This window comes from Ascidia mentula, chromosome 4 (genome assembly GCF_947561715.1).
Source record: "Ascidia mentula chromosome 4, kaAscMent1.1, whole genome shotgun sequence".
Classification (NCBI taxonomy): Eukaryota; Metazoa; Chordata; class Ascidiacea; order Phlebobranchia; family Ascidiidae; genus Ascidia; species Ascidia mentula.
The window spans coordinates 2,410,209-2,425,976 of record NC_138569.1 but is presented as its reverse complement, the minus strand read 5'-3'; the positions used below and the strand labels follow the sequence as shown (position 1 = coordinate 2,425,976).

At 39.1% G+C, this 15,768-nt stretch overlaps 2 protein-coding genes and 1 pseudogene across 2 annotated transcripts; all 3 read right to left on the bottom strand.

The window, feature by feature from the left end:
- Positions 1–69: 69 nt before the first annotated feature.
- On the bottom strand, positions 70–3,935 carry LOC145897083 (2-aminoadipate transaminase-like; annotated as a pseudogene).
- A 1,113-nt stretch (positions 3,936–5,048) lies between these two features.
- LOC145897082 (2-aminoadipate transaminase-like) lies at positions 5,049–7,927 on the bottom strand. Its single transcript, XM_082985252.1, has 8 exons — positions 7,769–7,927; positions 7,319–7,452; positions 7,035–7,164; positions 6,786–6,954; positions 6,335–6,496; positions 5,616–5,833; positions 5,317–5,495; positions 5,049–5,178 (listed from the first exon to the last, which is right to left on the bottom strand). Exons 1-8 carry the CDS (start codon positions 7,883–7,885, stop codon positions 5,049–5,051), a joined length of 1,239 nt encoding a protein of 412 aa, XP_082841378.1. The 5' UTR covers positions 7,886–7,927.
- A 1,752-nt stretch (positions 7,928–9,679) lies between these two features.
- Positions 9,680–14,378, bottom strand: LOC145898403 (uncharacterized). Its single transcript, XM_082986845.1, has 8 exons — positions 14,011–14,378; positions 13,167–13,300; positions 12,953–13,091; positions 12,142–12,310; positions 11,539–11,709; positions 10,868–11,085; positions 10,361–10,536; positions 9,680–9,926 (listed from the first exon to the last, which is right to left on the bottom strand). Exons 1-8 carry the CDS (start codon positions 14,128–14,130, stop codon positions 9,803–9,805), a joined length of 1,251 nt encoding a protein of 416 aa, XP_082842971.1. The 5' UTR covers positions 14,131–14,378; the 3' UTR covers positions 9,680–9,802.
- Between the last annotated feature and the right edge of the window lie 1,390 nt (positions 14,379–15,768).

Here is a 15,768-nt window from a genome sequence, read left to right as displayed (position 1 = left end):
CCGTCCAAAAGCAACTTTGAACAAGAATGTTTATTTGCATTAAAACAATGAGCGCAAAGTGATTTTTGTTTAATTTTTATGCTGCTTGATGACATTTTCAATCGCCCGACAAAGACCTTCCGCTCCTCGGACTAGATCGGATATTTCGTAGAATGCAAAACTTAATCTCAAGCAGTTTTTGTGCTTGGAAGATAACGAACACCTGAAAGTATTCATCAAATAAAGTATAATATTAATATGAACAGAATAGCCCATACAGTGCTGGAAAACTTCATGTAAACGTTTCGATTGTTTTTACAACCATTATCAATACAAAGTATAATATTGTAACATATAGCATTTATATTTTATTGTAAAACTTGTTTTATTTGAACAATTTTGCTGGTTTGTTTTACCGTGTCCCTGGAAGAAAAGAAACTTTTTCCTTCGTTCTGGCTTCCACCAACACGTCATCTGCACTGACATCTTGCGGCAGCTCCAGCCATAAAAAGCACCCGCCAGATGTACGGTGAAACGTGACGCCATATTTGGCCAATTTCGATTCAAAAACTTCCATTAATTTCAGGCACCGTTCCTTATAGAATTCATAAATTAATACCTTGCAAAGTTTATCAACTTTAACGAGTTTATGTAAGCTGCATACAGATGACCTATGAGGTCTCATTTGTACAGCTTGGTGTAACTCTTACACGACTTTGCCGACCAAACTGCCGGGCAAAGACTTCCACTTTGTGGTGAGACTTCCACATCTCTATGCAGCTCACATAAATCATATTATTGGCACCACTGAATTTGGTTTAAATACTATTGAGTTTTCAAAAAAACACAAATTTAGTGACAAAGAAACTGAAAGTTGTTAGTATGTAATAAAAAGGCAAAATTTAACCTCGTGATTACGCCTCAAGAAGTTCACATGGTCGTCGATCAAATCAGTTTTCATCAACTCGGTCAGAATTCCCCCCACAAACGGGCACATGCCACAACTTCCAACCACTGCATAAGTGTCAACGAATGCATCAGCGAATGCCTTGGGTGCCTCGATCCATCCGAACCTTAGACCAGGTGCCAAGTTTTTCGAGAAAGATCCAACAGAAACAACATTTCCTGACATAGAAATAAAATACCTGTCTGTAGCAAGGTGCTTGTTTCGTTGCATTTTTATATACATTCTTCACTTGCAGGGGTTATGCAAAAAAAAGCCAAAAACAAGTTAATTAAAGGAATATTTTTGACAACTGTTTGTGATTCTGTGAGACACTCAATGACAAATTGACGATTTTTTAAAGCCAAATATTCTGAACATATCTTGACGTAAAAAATACACTTGTAAGTAAAAATAATGAAGGATATGCAAAGTGGAGAATATACGGATTTCCTGTTTATTAAAGTGTTGTATTAACCTTTGTAATTCGGTTCATCCTTCTTGTCGTACGCAAACAACCTCTGGACGGAATACCTGGAATTTTTCGTGTCGCGCTCGAAGCTGAGAGTGTGATATACGTCATCACAAATCACCAACATGTTGTACTTTCTCGCAAGTTCCACAAGACGTTCACGTTTCTCTGCGGAAGAGATCAAGTTGCTAGATTTGGGCTTTCATCAAAAGAATAAACAATTTATCAAAAAAAGGTTGTGCAAATGCTTTCCGAAGACGTTAACACTTTTATGCTGTAAAGTTTTCAATAGTCTGAATCATAAAACCGGCCTCGGTAATACCTGGGGAATATGATACGCCTGACGGGTTTTGGTGAGAGACCATGACGTAAGCGACCGCCTTGTACGGAGGTGTTCGAACCGGAATATCAGCAGGTATTTGCTTTAACTTCTCCTCCAAAATATCCAAGTCCATTCCGTCTTTTTCAAGTGGGATCGCGATCGGATTGTTCTTAAATCCAAAGAAATTTAGTGTAATTATTTAGGATATATTTCCAAATCCCCACCCCAAAAAAAGTCTAAAATGTAAAGTCTAAAAAAGCAGAATTCTTTCTCAGCTTGTGTACTGTTTACATTACAAAAGTCAGTCTTTTACAAAAGAGTGCCAATCAGAGAAAGAATTTAACACATATAGACTGATACGGCACGTTTAATAATTTGAAAAAAGCAGAAGTAATTGCACGTTTTCGCATAGCATGGCAGGATCGCCCCACTGCGCAGGCCCTTTATATTTGGCGATCACAGCTCTAATATTCTGATCATAAGGTTCACAGGCTGCGAAGTCTGTGAACTTTATGATGTTTCACAAAGGTGAGCTTATAACAATTTAAAATATACAAAGGTATATGAACCACTACAAGTAGTGGACTGCAGACATTGTGCAAAACCTGTGTTTGGGCATAGCTTACGAACTAGTCCAAAGCCACAGTCACCAACTGCAACCTTGAAAGCAATTTTAAAACAGTTTGTTGAATTAAACTTTGACTGACTTTCCTCGATCCACAATTAGCCATGACGTAGTAGGTTGGATCCTCAATAAACAGTGGTTGTTCAGGATGGAACATCTGCATCATCATATCCACAGCCAGACTGGCGCCAGACGAAATAACAAGATCGTCTCTTTACACAATAACACGTGTCAAATGCAAAACTCAGCATGACTAGACAGTTAATGTGGAATCATGAACTCGAGATGAGGATTTTAATTTACCGTTCAAAATTTTCGATTAAAAGTAAACCTTTTGCCGTTTCTTTACTTATTTATTTTTGATGCGGAAACTTTTTCTCAGGCAAGACTATTGGGTTAAGTTAGTGATGTACTGAAGCTAAATTTGGTTTGCCGAATTAAATAAGCCGATCGAGCAATATTGGACAAAGATTTGGTTTCGTCTGAATAATTTGGTTCGAATCGGACAAAACCACTAGCGTACGTGTTTGCGTGACGTCACAAATGATTCGGCCGAATATTCGGTTTCGGTTCGAAACTAATTTATATGATTCGTTACATTACTAAATCCAGTAAGTAAATCGTATACTGAACTTGTCGACTGGTTGACCGTATTGTCTCGTCAGAAACGAAGCGAGCTCCTGACGTGTTTTATAATTGCCTTTGGTGACCCCGTACTGAAGCGACTCCTCCCCTCTGTCACTCTCCAGCATTGCTTCCAAACCTTTCTGTTAAAATCAATGAACTTGTTAAACAACTTTCCTTTTATATAATATATGATTGTAAACTACGTGGCAACCACGGCAATCCTTTCATTGACAATACAAAGTAAAAAATATCTTTAAAATTATTATATATTTACTGTTTCATGTGTGTGTTAACTTTATCTGACGGCAGGGCTATTGATAGAAAAGAAAGAGTGCAGATGCGAGGACCTTTTTAAAGGTATTCCATTGACTTATACGAGGAACCCAGCCTGTGCGATCCGTTCGTTTTAAAGCAGATAATGATGTTCGTGCGCGCTTTTGCTATTTATAGCTCCCTTGACTGGTTTAGGTCTTGGTTCGCCCCCTTGACTACACCCCGCCTAATGGTCGGGTTAGCACTATGCGTATTTGGCCATATGACTGTTGTTTGTACTGTTAGTATGGTTTCTTGTATCATTTGCTCGTTGCAGGATGCAGGAAGTTGAACTACTATGTTCTATATTGATTGTTGTAATTGCTGCATGCTGATGTGATTGATAGGAGCGATGAAGTTTGAGTTATTGTGACAACAGTTCGGTAGGAGTTGCAATCTTTTTCAAGTGTCTTTTCTCTTCCACCCTCTATATTCGGAATGCATTTCGTTCTTTATGGTCGTTTTATCGGGGTTTGGAAGCCAAACTTGCAATTTTTCCAAACAAAAATCTCCGAAAGATTGAAAACCAAAATTTCAACTAAATACCTGTAGAAGCCGACCCTTTCTTCAATGCTTCCGGCCCTCCTGATGATGCTTGCAGAGAATATTGGTTGGGAAAGCAAAGGCCGTCCTCCTCGTAATTATTTAGAGCCATGTCCATATCTTTGTAACACCTACTATAAAACAAAAACAGCTCCAATTCATCTCAATATATTGTAGTCCAATGAATAGCTTTCTCACAAACCACGAATCAACTGAATAATTATTATCTGATTCAGTGACGAAACCTCGATTCTCAACCTAATGTTGTTGTCTCTCAGCCGAGCGTTTTGCCCCAACCCACATCGTGCAACGCGGTGTAATGATTTACTGAGCTAACTTTAATTATCTCCATACATATTTGTGAGTTACAGCAGTAAACATTTTTGTTCGTGACTCTGTTTCAAAAAACAAAGTTCTTTGCGACCCCTAGTAAACAATTAAGTATTCTATCTGTGTTAAATACTGTACTGTCCCTACAAAAGAAGGTTGTAGCTCTTTTGCTTGCAATGTTCCCTGGCATCGCAGCCATGCTGAAACCAAACCACTTTTCCGGACAAATTTTAGCAAGATCTGAAAAATCAAGCTCACGTTTAGGTTGGACCTCACGCCCCCGGCTAACCAGGCTCTAGCAACTGAGCTACAGGGGCGATAAGATATAACACTTCTGCGTCTTTTGCTTATATATGATTTGTGTCACACCCGAGCCTATAGCACTAATGGTTACCAAGCAGTTTTAAGTTGGCCATACTGCGCTCCACTTCGTACGTCTGTGTTATCCAGTACCTAGTTCTGTGTGTTCAGCGGATCGCACTACTGCAAAGTGGAAGAATATGTTCCTGGCGAGCTGACAAGATAGTTCAGTGCAACAGTCGCCAGTTGCACAAATGAGACGTCACAGGTCAAAAAAGTTCGTTCTCAATTGTCCGGTGATTAAAAAAAACAACTTGTTCCACAAAACGACATTTGTCGACCCAATTCGGTCGCGACCTATAATATTAGGAACTCTGGTGGGGATCATGTTTCAATTCAATCGCTTACATAGTAACGTTACACTGGTGTTGAAAGAATCTGAATAAAGCACTTCCTTTAGCTTTCCAGTCGAAACAATTTTTCTTGCCTTTTTTGCATGAGCTCATTTCGTCCAAAAGTTATTTTTGTCTGAGATTTCCAATGCTTATGTGAACTTGTTTAGTTTTATTGATTTCTTTAACCATGTTAAAGTATTTTATTTTTGCTGCTTGATGACATTTTCAATCGCCCGAGAAAGACCCTCCGCTCCTCGGACGAGATCGGGTAACTCGTAGAAAGCGAAACTTAGTCTCATGCAGTTTTTGTGATTGGAAGATAACGAGCATCTAAACATAATCATTAAACAAACTAGTACTACATCAGTAACAATAGTAATGTAACATATAGCGAACATTCTAAGCATTTAACAGTACATTTTAAAAATTTTTTTATTGTAGTTTAATTTTTCGCATGAGTTTTGTTACCTTTCACCAGGAAGAAAAGTAACTTTTTCCTTTGTTCTGGCTTCCACCAACACGTCATCTGCACTGACATCTTGCGGCAGTTCCAGCCATAAAAAGCACCCGCCAGATGGACGATGAAACGTCACGCCATATTTGGCCAATTTTGTGTCGAAAACTTCCATAAATTTCAAGCACCGTTCCTTATGAAGTTTATCAGATATAAATTAGTTACTCACAAAGTTGATAAGTCACAAGTTATAAATAAAACTCATATACCAGAAAAGAACAATTTATTGAGAAAGATAGTATGTTTTTTTTACCTTGTGATTCCGCCTCAAGAAGTCCACATGGTCGTCGATCAAATCAGTTTTCATCACCTCGGTCAGAATTCCCCCCACAAACGGGCACATGCCACAACCTCCGACCACAGCATACGTGTCAACGAATGCATCAGCGAATACCTTGGGTGCCTCGATCCACCCGAACCTTAGACCAGGTGCCAAGTTTTTCGAGAAAGATCCAACAGAAACAACGTTTCCTGGATGTTAAAATTCTGATTATTATCAGCAGATTTATTTTCTGTATATTTAATTTCTATTTTTCTGATTAGGCTACTTTACTGATATCAATCAGGTGCTTGTTGCTTCGTTAACACAAAAATCACTTACGGTAGTTTGATGTCGCAGAGAGAAAAAACAATGCACAACAGGGGGCCAGATACTCTTAGAATTAATCACCAAACATATAATGCTTGCTGGTGCACTGCTTTTGTAAGAGACTGACTAGTAAACGACTTTATTAGCACAAGCTTTTGCGAGCTTCATCTGGCTTCGTCAGGTGCCGCAAAGGTCATTTGAGGTGCAATGAAGCAAATCCCTCTAGTATAAGGCCGGTCATGTAGTACGAACTCGATGAAACATAACGATATTTTAAACCAAATATTCTGAACCAATCTTGACGTAAACATGTTACTTTTTGTGGTAAACAATAAAGAATATACAACGGGTATATTTCCTGTATATATAAGTGTCGTATTAACCTTTGTAGTCCGGGTCATCCTTCCTGTCGTACGCAAATAACCTCTGGACGGGATACCTTGCCTTTTTCGGGTCGGACTCGAAGCCGAGAGTGTGATATACGTCATCACAAATCACCAACATGTTGTACTTTCTCGCAAGTTCCACAAGACGTTCACGTTTTTCTGCGGAAGGGATTCGTTTTTTGAGAATCAAATTTTGTAATACGAGGTTACTGGATCGGGATTTTGGTCAGAATAGCTTGTCAACAGTTTGCGACTGAAGTTCAAAACAAACTGTTTGGCTTTAAAAAAGCTTGGACGATACCTGCTTCATAGTAAGTTAGGTTGCACATTTGCGCAAAACTTACAGGGCAGATAAAGTTGTTTTCCTGAAGCATTCAAATGCTTTTCACGGATCTTATCTCGTTTATGACGTGAAGGTTTCGCCGAAAATTCCAGGCCTCGGTAATACCTGGGGAATATGATACGCCTGACGGGTTTTGGTGAGAGACCATGACGTAGGCGACCGCCTTGTACGGAGGTGTTCGAACGGGAATATCAGCAGGTATTTGCTTTAACTTCTCCTCCAACATATCCAAGTCCATTCCGTCTTTTTCAAGTGGGATCGCAATCGGATTGTTCTTAAATCATATGGGAGGGGTTGTAATTATCTGGAGAAATTTCCAAATGCCCCCAAAAAAGTTTATTTAAATCCACTAACTTTTCTTGATCCATAATTAGCCATCACATAGTAGGTTGGATCCTCAATAAAAAGTGGCTGTTCAGGATGGAACATCTGCATCATCATATCCACAGCCAGACTGGCGCCGTACGAGATAACGAGATCGTCTCTTTATAAAACAATACATACCACATACATACTCAGTATCGCTTAATTGTGAATGTGGGATGGATTGGTGTTCAATTCTCTTTATCGGGCAATAATTTTTTTAGATGCCAAAGATGCCAGACTGCCAGAAGTAAACGATGAAACATATACTAAACTTGTCGACTGGTTGACCGTATTGTCTGGTCAGAAACGAAGCGAGCTCCTGACGTATTTTATAATTGCCTTTGGTGACCCCGTACTGAAGCGACTCCTCTCCTCTATCGCTCTCCAACAGTCTTTCCAAACCTTTCTGTAAACGTAAGTTTGTGAAAAGACTTTTACTTGAATGTTTCGGTGAAAATGTGTTATATACGGCTCTGAAAAGGAAAGCCAAAGCTTGTAGACAGGCGGTAAACATGGAAACGAAGTAAACGTTTTGAACACTGTTTTACCTAAAAGCATTATTAGACAGCAAAATTCGTTGGGGTTTATGCATCTTGGTAATAACGCACAGGTTATAGCAACACACTTACAACACATGTTGTAATGAGGGCCATGATGCCTGGTTTGATTCAGATGACTCACAAGCCCAAAGAAAGCATGCCTCCAAAATGTCATTTAAATACCTGCAGAATCCGACCGGCCTTTTTCAATAATCCAGGACCTCCAGATGCAGCTTGTAAAGAATATTGCTTCGGAAGACAATACTCTTCCTCTTCGTAACTATTCAAAGCCATATCCATATCTTTCTATAATAAATACCTTACATCCCCACCTGAAACAACTTTCTTGTATCTAAGTGAGGAACACAACGTCTCTTATACATTAACACTATTTCTAATTCCTGCATAATGCGAAGTCCCTTGCTTACTTCTTTAGGACAGGCGAAAATTACTGCAGCAGTTCAATGGAGTGTAAAGGACCTGAAGCAGCTCTTCAATGCAGTTACTTGTCAAAACATACTCAACAGTCGGCATTGCGCAACGTGTTTGTATTGTACATATGCATTGCAAGATGAGAATGCAATTTATGTAGTTGGCAATCGGACACAAAGCACAGAAAGACAAAATATAAAGATATTGAATCTCAGAATGACTACGATGCAGCTATGCTGCAGTTATTAATTATTCCTCAAACGATTTGCATTTTGAAGGTCATTGGTACCGGATGTCATACATCGTATTGATAAGGAGGGGCTTGAAAAGTCCTGCAGGCTATCATAGAGCCCCAAAGAATATAGACTGACAAACGATAATTTATAAATACGCATGAACCGCAATTGAACTTGTGACGTAATAGAGTTACTTGTAACAGCATTCGACCTTCATTCAGGGTTACCAGATTGGCGTGTAGTTTCCGGTTTTGTCTGGCGCCCAAAATTTGGTTTGGCTTAATAGGCCCCTTTCTGGCGATTTCCCTGTTAGCTTTGCGTTCGGAAGTTGCCCGGGCTCGTTCGTGACGAAGCAGGTTAGCGGCATGCTTCTTTTCGAAAAAAAACGTCACGCAACACAGCCCAAGCTAGTTCCGAAGCGTTGCAAACTCTATGGCTGGGTAGCGTAAGCCTGGCTACTTCTATAGTGACGTCACAATATGAGTTTTGAAAGATTGTTGGTTGAATGTTTGCGTAGCACTGGCACCACTATGCACATAGAAAGACGGAATAATCCAAAAGCATAAATAAACAAAGAATAGATTATCCCAAATAGTTAGGGGAAGCAGAAAATTAAGCGATTGGCTCTTTTCTGGTTCCTTTAAAACTAGTTTTGGCGCTTTTTGTCGCTCTAAACAAAAACAAATATTCTTGCAACCCTGCCTTCATTGTCCACGATTCATTGTATTTTTAAGTGACCACTGTGTGGAAGTGTTTTACGTTGCATTAAAAGTTACACTAGAAAGTATCCACGACAATTACAAAGTTTAACAACACAAGGTCACCACAATTGGGCCACAGACAAAAAAAATTGCGAACTGCTGTCTGTAACTGATGACACGCACAGTCATGATGATATCCTACTTCCAGTGCAGGGTATTGTTTATCTTAAATATCACTTGAATATTGAGTCGTTGTTGGGTACCACAGTTTACACACCCATATAATGCCTTTAAAACTACGTTCTGGCGTTACCGATTCATGTACCACATGATCAAGCGGACCAATAGCATTCAAGCTTTCACCTTATATTCAACAGTATGTATAAACTAATAACATGTCACTGATAATTAGAAGTAACTGAACTACAGCTTTTTTTGAACATATTAATTAATAGAACATCAATTTGTCCCATCTAGAAACCAACGCAGAGGTTTTTCACGCACTCCAGCTTGGCCACATCGCATTTTGCCTGATGCCAGCAAACCTAATGCTTAAAAAACAATCAGAAAAATGAGAAATTGTAACAACTGGGCGACCGCCAGTGCCACGGACAGCGGTAAATCTGCCATGCTAAAAGTGATCGGGACCTTGACAGCTTGTGGCAACAGTCAATCATTTACCTGCACAATGTACCACAACCATCAAACTCTACAAACAAAAGTAATACTGAACGACATGGCATTGTTTAATAAACTAGAATTGTTTTGAAACGTGGTTCACTTTAAAAGTAATCCCAAATCTCACAATAGAATAATCATGTGCTTATTGTGAGCAATTGCAAGGTTGGTCATTGCTTGAGAACTTGTTCAACAGCTTGGCACAACAGCTCTACTCCTTCCAACAGCTGAGGAAGTTCATAACACGCGTAACTGATACGGATGAAGTTCTCAAAGTATCCAGTCACGGACGCACTGCAAGAAACAGATTACAACTCATTACACATCCAAGTACTTTGTCGTGTTACCTGATTGGTTTGTTTTTGCAGTCGGTCTCTGGTAAAGGGTTTGCATATCTCTTAAAGTGATTTTTTTCAACAGGGTTTGTTTTATTTAGATCCGCACATTCCTTTAAAATCACCAACCAGTTCTAGCCCCCCTCAAATAGATGTAACGAAGTATTTATTTATTTAACGAAGCAGCTCCACTTTGAAAACGAATACCGCTCAAAACAGATATCAAGGGGACGGGTACCCCAAGAACATTTTTTGACAGACAGGATAATCTAATGCTCTGCATATGCTTTAAACTCAAGCCGCTTTGCTGAGTCAAATAATAAATTTTAATTCAAAGAAAATTAAAAGTCTGTTTTTAACTTAATAAACGTTTCACAATCAAACCACACTTACTTGGGTCCACTTGTGAACGTAACCTTGGATTTTAAAGCAATTTCCCGAACGGCCGCTGCAGTGACACCTTGCGGTAATTTGATCCACAAAAACACCCCGCCAGATGGGTGACTGACTCTACCACCGAGTTTCCCGAGGCGTTCTTCTATCAATGAAGTCGTCCCCTCCATTCGTTCCTGCACAAGACGGAAAAATCAGTTTTTCTTTTAGTTTCAATTAAACCGGACAAAGGTTTCTGTCGAGTCAAAACCAATCGATTTTACGTTTTTATGCATAAGTTTTCTAACTTAATAACATCTGTGATTTGTTAGGTTCAAATAATAGGAGATATCATGCACCTATACTACAGTTATAAAGGAGGGAAGATACTTTACTGAAAAGTTGCATGTGTTGACGTTTGTGAGCATTTTAAATACTTTTATAGAGGATTTAGGATTGAAATTGATAAATACGCCGCATGACTTTCGTTCAAAAATGTCTCTTTTGTCTATCATACTATATCTATACCTTGAAAACTTTTTTCGAGTAATAAAGATGCTTATCGAAGTCTCCGCTCGCTATGACTTCAGCCATGATGCAAGAAACGTAAGCACTCATTCCCGATCCGCTCTGTAATAACAACGCTTCCTCCAATCGCATTGCGACCAATTCGGACAATTCAAACCACCCCAACCTCAAAGCTGGTCCTGCTATTTTGGAGAAACTTCCATTGGATATGACGTTACCTGAAGAAATAGAAATGAGCCGCCAGATTAGGGGTTTATGTAATTTTGGATCATAACTCTTCGCTGTAAAATTGAAGGGGAAAGGATTTTTATTTGTTTTGACGTTATGAACATTTCATGACGTTAAATGGACATTCACAACGCTTAAAAACGATAACTGAAATGTAGAAAGTCTGTATTTTTATGTGCAAACACATACGTGTTCAAAAATCCTGTTCTTTTGCAAAATACTAAAATTAACGTTACCGAAAACATTTTCAAAAAACCCAAAATACTAAATAGTGGTCAGAATGTATCTCTGCGCATTTCAATTCACGTTTATATTAAAGTCCACAAAGACAATACTTAATACAGACAGAAAGCCAATGAACACAAACACAAAATGAAGGTTACGGTTTCCTAACAAATTGCTGGACATTGTGGAACCTTTAGTCTAAACTTTATGGTCCGTACCCTGGTAGTCCGGATCCTGCTTGCTGTCGTAAGCGAACAAACGTTGTGGAGGAAGGCTGAATTTTTCCGGGTCGTTAGGGTCGGGTTCGATTGATAAACAGTTATAAACATCATCACTAACGATAAGAAGTTTGTATTTTCGAGCAATCTCAACCAATCTCCTGCATTTTTCTGACAAGAAAAACATGTAAAACACTAAAACACATTCTCGTGTTTTTGAACATTTCAGTCCTTTAACTTTCCATTTGAACACATAGATTTTTAGTCACATATTTCCAATCACAGCGAAAAAAATTTCGTATTATGCGCAGGGTTTTAATGTAGTAATATATGCACTTGGACATTGGGAAATTGTTTTCATTGTATCATCAACAATCGTTCGTCATTTTGTAAAATCAAGTTCGCAAATAGCGTTTTTATGAGGGCACCCTATGCCAATATTAGATCTGTATATTATAGATGAAAAACAGCCGTTATATAATCATGAGCTGCAAACAGTGGTGCGCACTGCTTCGATCTATAAATGTGAAGCTGGTGGTTGTGGCTTTTACTTTTAAACCATCATTATTCTGTGCATATTAGTATCAGGTGCGTGCTGCTTACCGGCAGAATAACAACAACCAGTCGGATTGTGATATACAGGAATTACGTAAACCATCGCCCTGAATGGTTTGAGGGAAGTGAGTTTGATTTCTGGTAAAGCTGAGACTTTCTTCTCCAACTCGACAAGATCCATTCCATCTTTCTCCATCTCAATGCTTTTCACCGGTACCTTGTACAATATGCGTTAATTAACTCGTTGTTTTAAACTTAAAAACGTTGTTATTGTGTTTTAATAATCTGTCCTTCTGGCACAATTAACGAGACTTTTATTGTCCGAAGTTTCACCTGCTATACAGCTGGGCTTCATCAGGTACCTTTTGTGTGTTCTTTAAACAAATAGAACAACACAAGTGCATCAGCATGCTATCGCATGACGAGGCATAACGACCGCCCCTACTGCGTATGCCCTTATTTGGCGGTATCACCTATTTCAGGTTCACTGAATGCCACCGCAGACGAGCTGGACCAAATCCACAAAAAAATACTTCAGCAGTTCAATTGGGTGTAAAGAGTCTGAAGTATCTGTTGCGCAATATCGAATGAGTATGCTCGAAACAGCTATTATTACGTCACAGTGAGTTTTGGTTAGTATAACCACCCCCGTAAAGAAAGTTTCTAGATGCGCCCCTGACACAAGGACAGAAACAAACAAAATGATGTTTTCTAAATGATTAGTACTTGTTTCTATGTAACCTTTTGGTGTCCAACTTTTACAAAACAATTGATAGAATTTCGTTACCGATACGAGGATTTAATTTCCAACCAGCATTTTAGAGAATGCCCTAAAAAGGTCGCGGATAATATCTTATACCTTTTCTTCTTTGATGACACTGTGAGCGAAGTTTTTGTATGTCGGGTTTTCGACGAAAACAACGCGATCCTTGTCCATAAAAGAGTTTATAAGAAAGTCGACCCCGCCAGTGGCTCCGCATGTGATGAAGAGGTCGTTTCTGTAAAACAAACCGTCGCAAGTTTGAACTTGGGTTCACCTGTGACGTCACCAGATTTCAGTACTGCTGTATTACTTGTCCACATGCTGACCATACTGTCGGGTTAACAGGTTGCTGAGTTGCTCTCTGAAGAAGTAACCGCCGCGGAATTGATTATATTGTAAGTTTTCTTCAGAGCGTTGTCGCTTCATCATGTTGGCAAATCCTTTCTATGACAGAAACGTAACAACGTGTGGGGCGATTAACTGATTACCTAAAGGCTCACGCCCCCTTACAACAAGCAAAAAAAACGATCGGGATTCGTGGTCAGGAAAATCAGGGTTCGAATCCCCGATGCGGCAAAAAATGTAACGTCCTATATTCGAATTTCCAAAGAGTTTAGGTAGTTCGTATTAAGTATTTATGCAGACGAGAATCTCCTGGCCAACTTATTCTGATACGTTATCTTATGATAAAACGTTTATGGTATAATTTATGTAACCATCGTCATGTTTTATCGTGCCAGTGATGGCAGGGATTATGGTTAGAAACTTTCTCATGGCGATCCCAGTTAACCAACTTATAAAATTAATGACATAACTTTACGTCTGACGACTAACATCTGGGAAGGGCAAATCCTCTACCCTAGGATATGAACAATCTGCTTCAATTTGTGTACATATAGATTGTATTAAATGCCTTGTAATTAAAGTGTTACCAACGAAATAAATAAAATGAATATTCTTAAACGTGGACGTGAAACTTATAACACGAAATAGAAAAGTCAAAGTTAATGCACTAATCATTACAAGCAAATGTTTCGAACACTGCTGTGCCCATCATCTGTGCTGTGAGTCAACTGACTGCGAGTTGAGCGCCCATAAAGTGTCGCTCATTCGAAAATTTAAACAATAATATTTATTCTTTTGCTTTAGTTCACCTCCATGTAATTATTCAACGATCGAAGTAAATCCGATCCTGGAGCTCCAACACCGATGTCGAAATTCCCAGGTGCAAGAATTCCTTCACCCTCGTAATAATTCAGTGGGTACTGCTCCATGGTTTGCTGGCAGTAAAAACTTCGCACTAATTTGTTTTAACGCCTGACGAATCTGCAACGAACTGCATTATCTGCATTTAAATCTGCAATGAAAATTTTAATTTCAACGTCACCAACACACATAGGAGATGTCAATACATAGTCAGTAACAATTCGTTTTAAACGAAACGTGGACGACTGAGATAATTCATAATGAAAGGGTGTCAGTCTTCATACGACTATTAATTAGCACTGAAATAACATAAGCGCCTCGTGCTGCACTGACCGTTGCAGTACCCTTTATACGTTTGTAGATTAACCATACTTGTGGTGGACACAACTTGTAATATGCAAACTTTGAAACACTGCTGTTTATGAATTGCAAGGAGAACCCGCGAAATCATTACATCGCGTGGTCGTAGGAGAAATGTGTTTTAAGCACAGACAAAGTAAGCACAAAGCACCTCGTGCTCAGGAACTGAATGGATCTAGTAGGAAGGCAAACCGAGGCCGACCGTTTCAGTTGCCCCATTGTTACATTTTTGTTAGATGGGAAACTGTAACAAGAGGAAATACTAACCTTGCCAAATAAACAAATGCGCAAATAAAACGGCAGAAACACCAACAATGTAACGTTGTTTAAAGCTATTTGCCTGAACTTCACCTGAGGCGCGAGGCAACGAAATGGAGACAACACTTTTTACGGCAACTTTGTTCTTCAATAAATGAAAGACCAGCAAACGTTCAATCACTCTGAGTAAAATCTGCTCGCTTGGAAGGCAAACTGCCTTTCCTCTGGTGTTGCTGGTTGAGCAACGAGCAACATAACTGCAAGCCAGCTAGCTACATTGGTTGCGTGAGCTTGTTTCACACACCGACCGCACCAGTGCAAACAAATGCAGCGGACCGTGTCTTGTCTCAGTTCCCGCTTGTCAGCGTTACTTATTCAAGCGTAACGAACATTTTTTCACACTGTATTTTTATGCAATTAACATCAGATATAATTCTATTGACTGTTTTCGTCATGTTATGCCTGCGAAAAGCGATTTTGAGACTTTTAAATTAACCTTGTGAATTCGGTTCATTGTATGTTTATAAAAGAACCAAAGATGACAATTAAGTCAAAACCCATTCTGTAGAACATAAAAATTCCGTATGAGTTAAAACTACATTTCATTTGTTTATAAACACAGCCATTATTTCTGAGTTCTTTTCCCTTGGCTTAGTAAGTTTTTTTTCAAATGCCATCTTATTTTGTACTTTCGTGAATTAGAAGCTACTACTGCCAATACGACTCATTGAACGCAGTGCAAACGAGTGTTTTGTTTGCCAAATTTAAGCAAACACCAGTTTGGAAAAAAAGACGACATTCCAGGTGGTACGCGAGTACCTTTCCGTAATTAGCGGATAAAGTTCGAATTAAAAAAATCGTAAGTCTCAAAATGTTTGTTACTTCATCCCCTAGGTTACTTTGTAACACTCTGCTAAGTGGTACGCGTCGTAATTGTTTCACCTCCAAGTGGTACGCAAGCACAAAAAGGTTGAGAATCACTGTTCTAAACCATTGGATCCGAGTCAGGGGTTCAGTTGAACTCTGAATGAGCAATCAGACTTTCAGTGTATTTTTTTGCACTTTCTGTTACGTGTATTGTTGTTTTC

Excerpts from the sequence above, each read along its gene's own strand:
- LOC145898403 (XM_082986845.1), bottom strand. The coding sequence starts at position 14,130 with ATGGAGCAGTACCCACTGAATTATTACGAGGGTGAAGGAATTCTTGCA. Across the intron at positions 13,301-14,010 it reads CGTTGAATAATTACATGGAG|AAAGGATTTGCCAACATGAT; the intron begins GTGAACTAAAGC and ends TTTCTGTCATAG. Across the intron at positions 13,092-13,166 it reads TATGGTCAGCATGTGGACAA|AAACGACCTCTTCATCACAT; the intron begins GTAATACAGCAG and ends TTTGTTTTACAG.
- LOC145897082 (XM_082985252.1), bottom strand. The coding sequence starts at position 7,885 with ATGGATATGGCTTTGAATAGTTACGAAGAGGAAGAGTATTGTCTTCCG. Across the intron at positions 7,165-7,318 it reads TACGGTCAACCAGTCGACAA|AGACGATCTCGTTATCTCGT; the intron begins GTTTAGTATATG and ends TGTTTTATAAAG. Across the intron at positions 5,496-5,615 it reads TCTTGAGGCGGAATCACAAG|GAACGGTGCTTGAAATTTAT; the intron begins GTAAAAAAAACA and ends AAACTTCATAAG.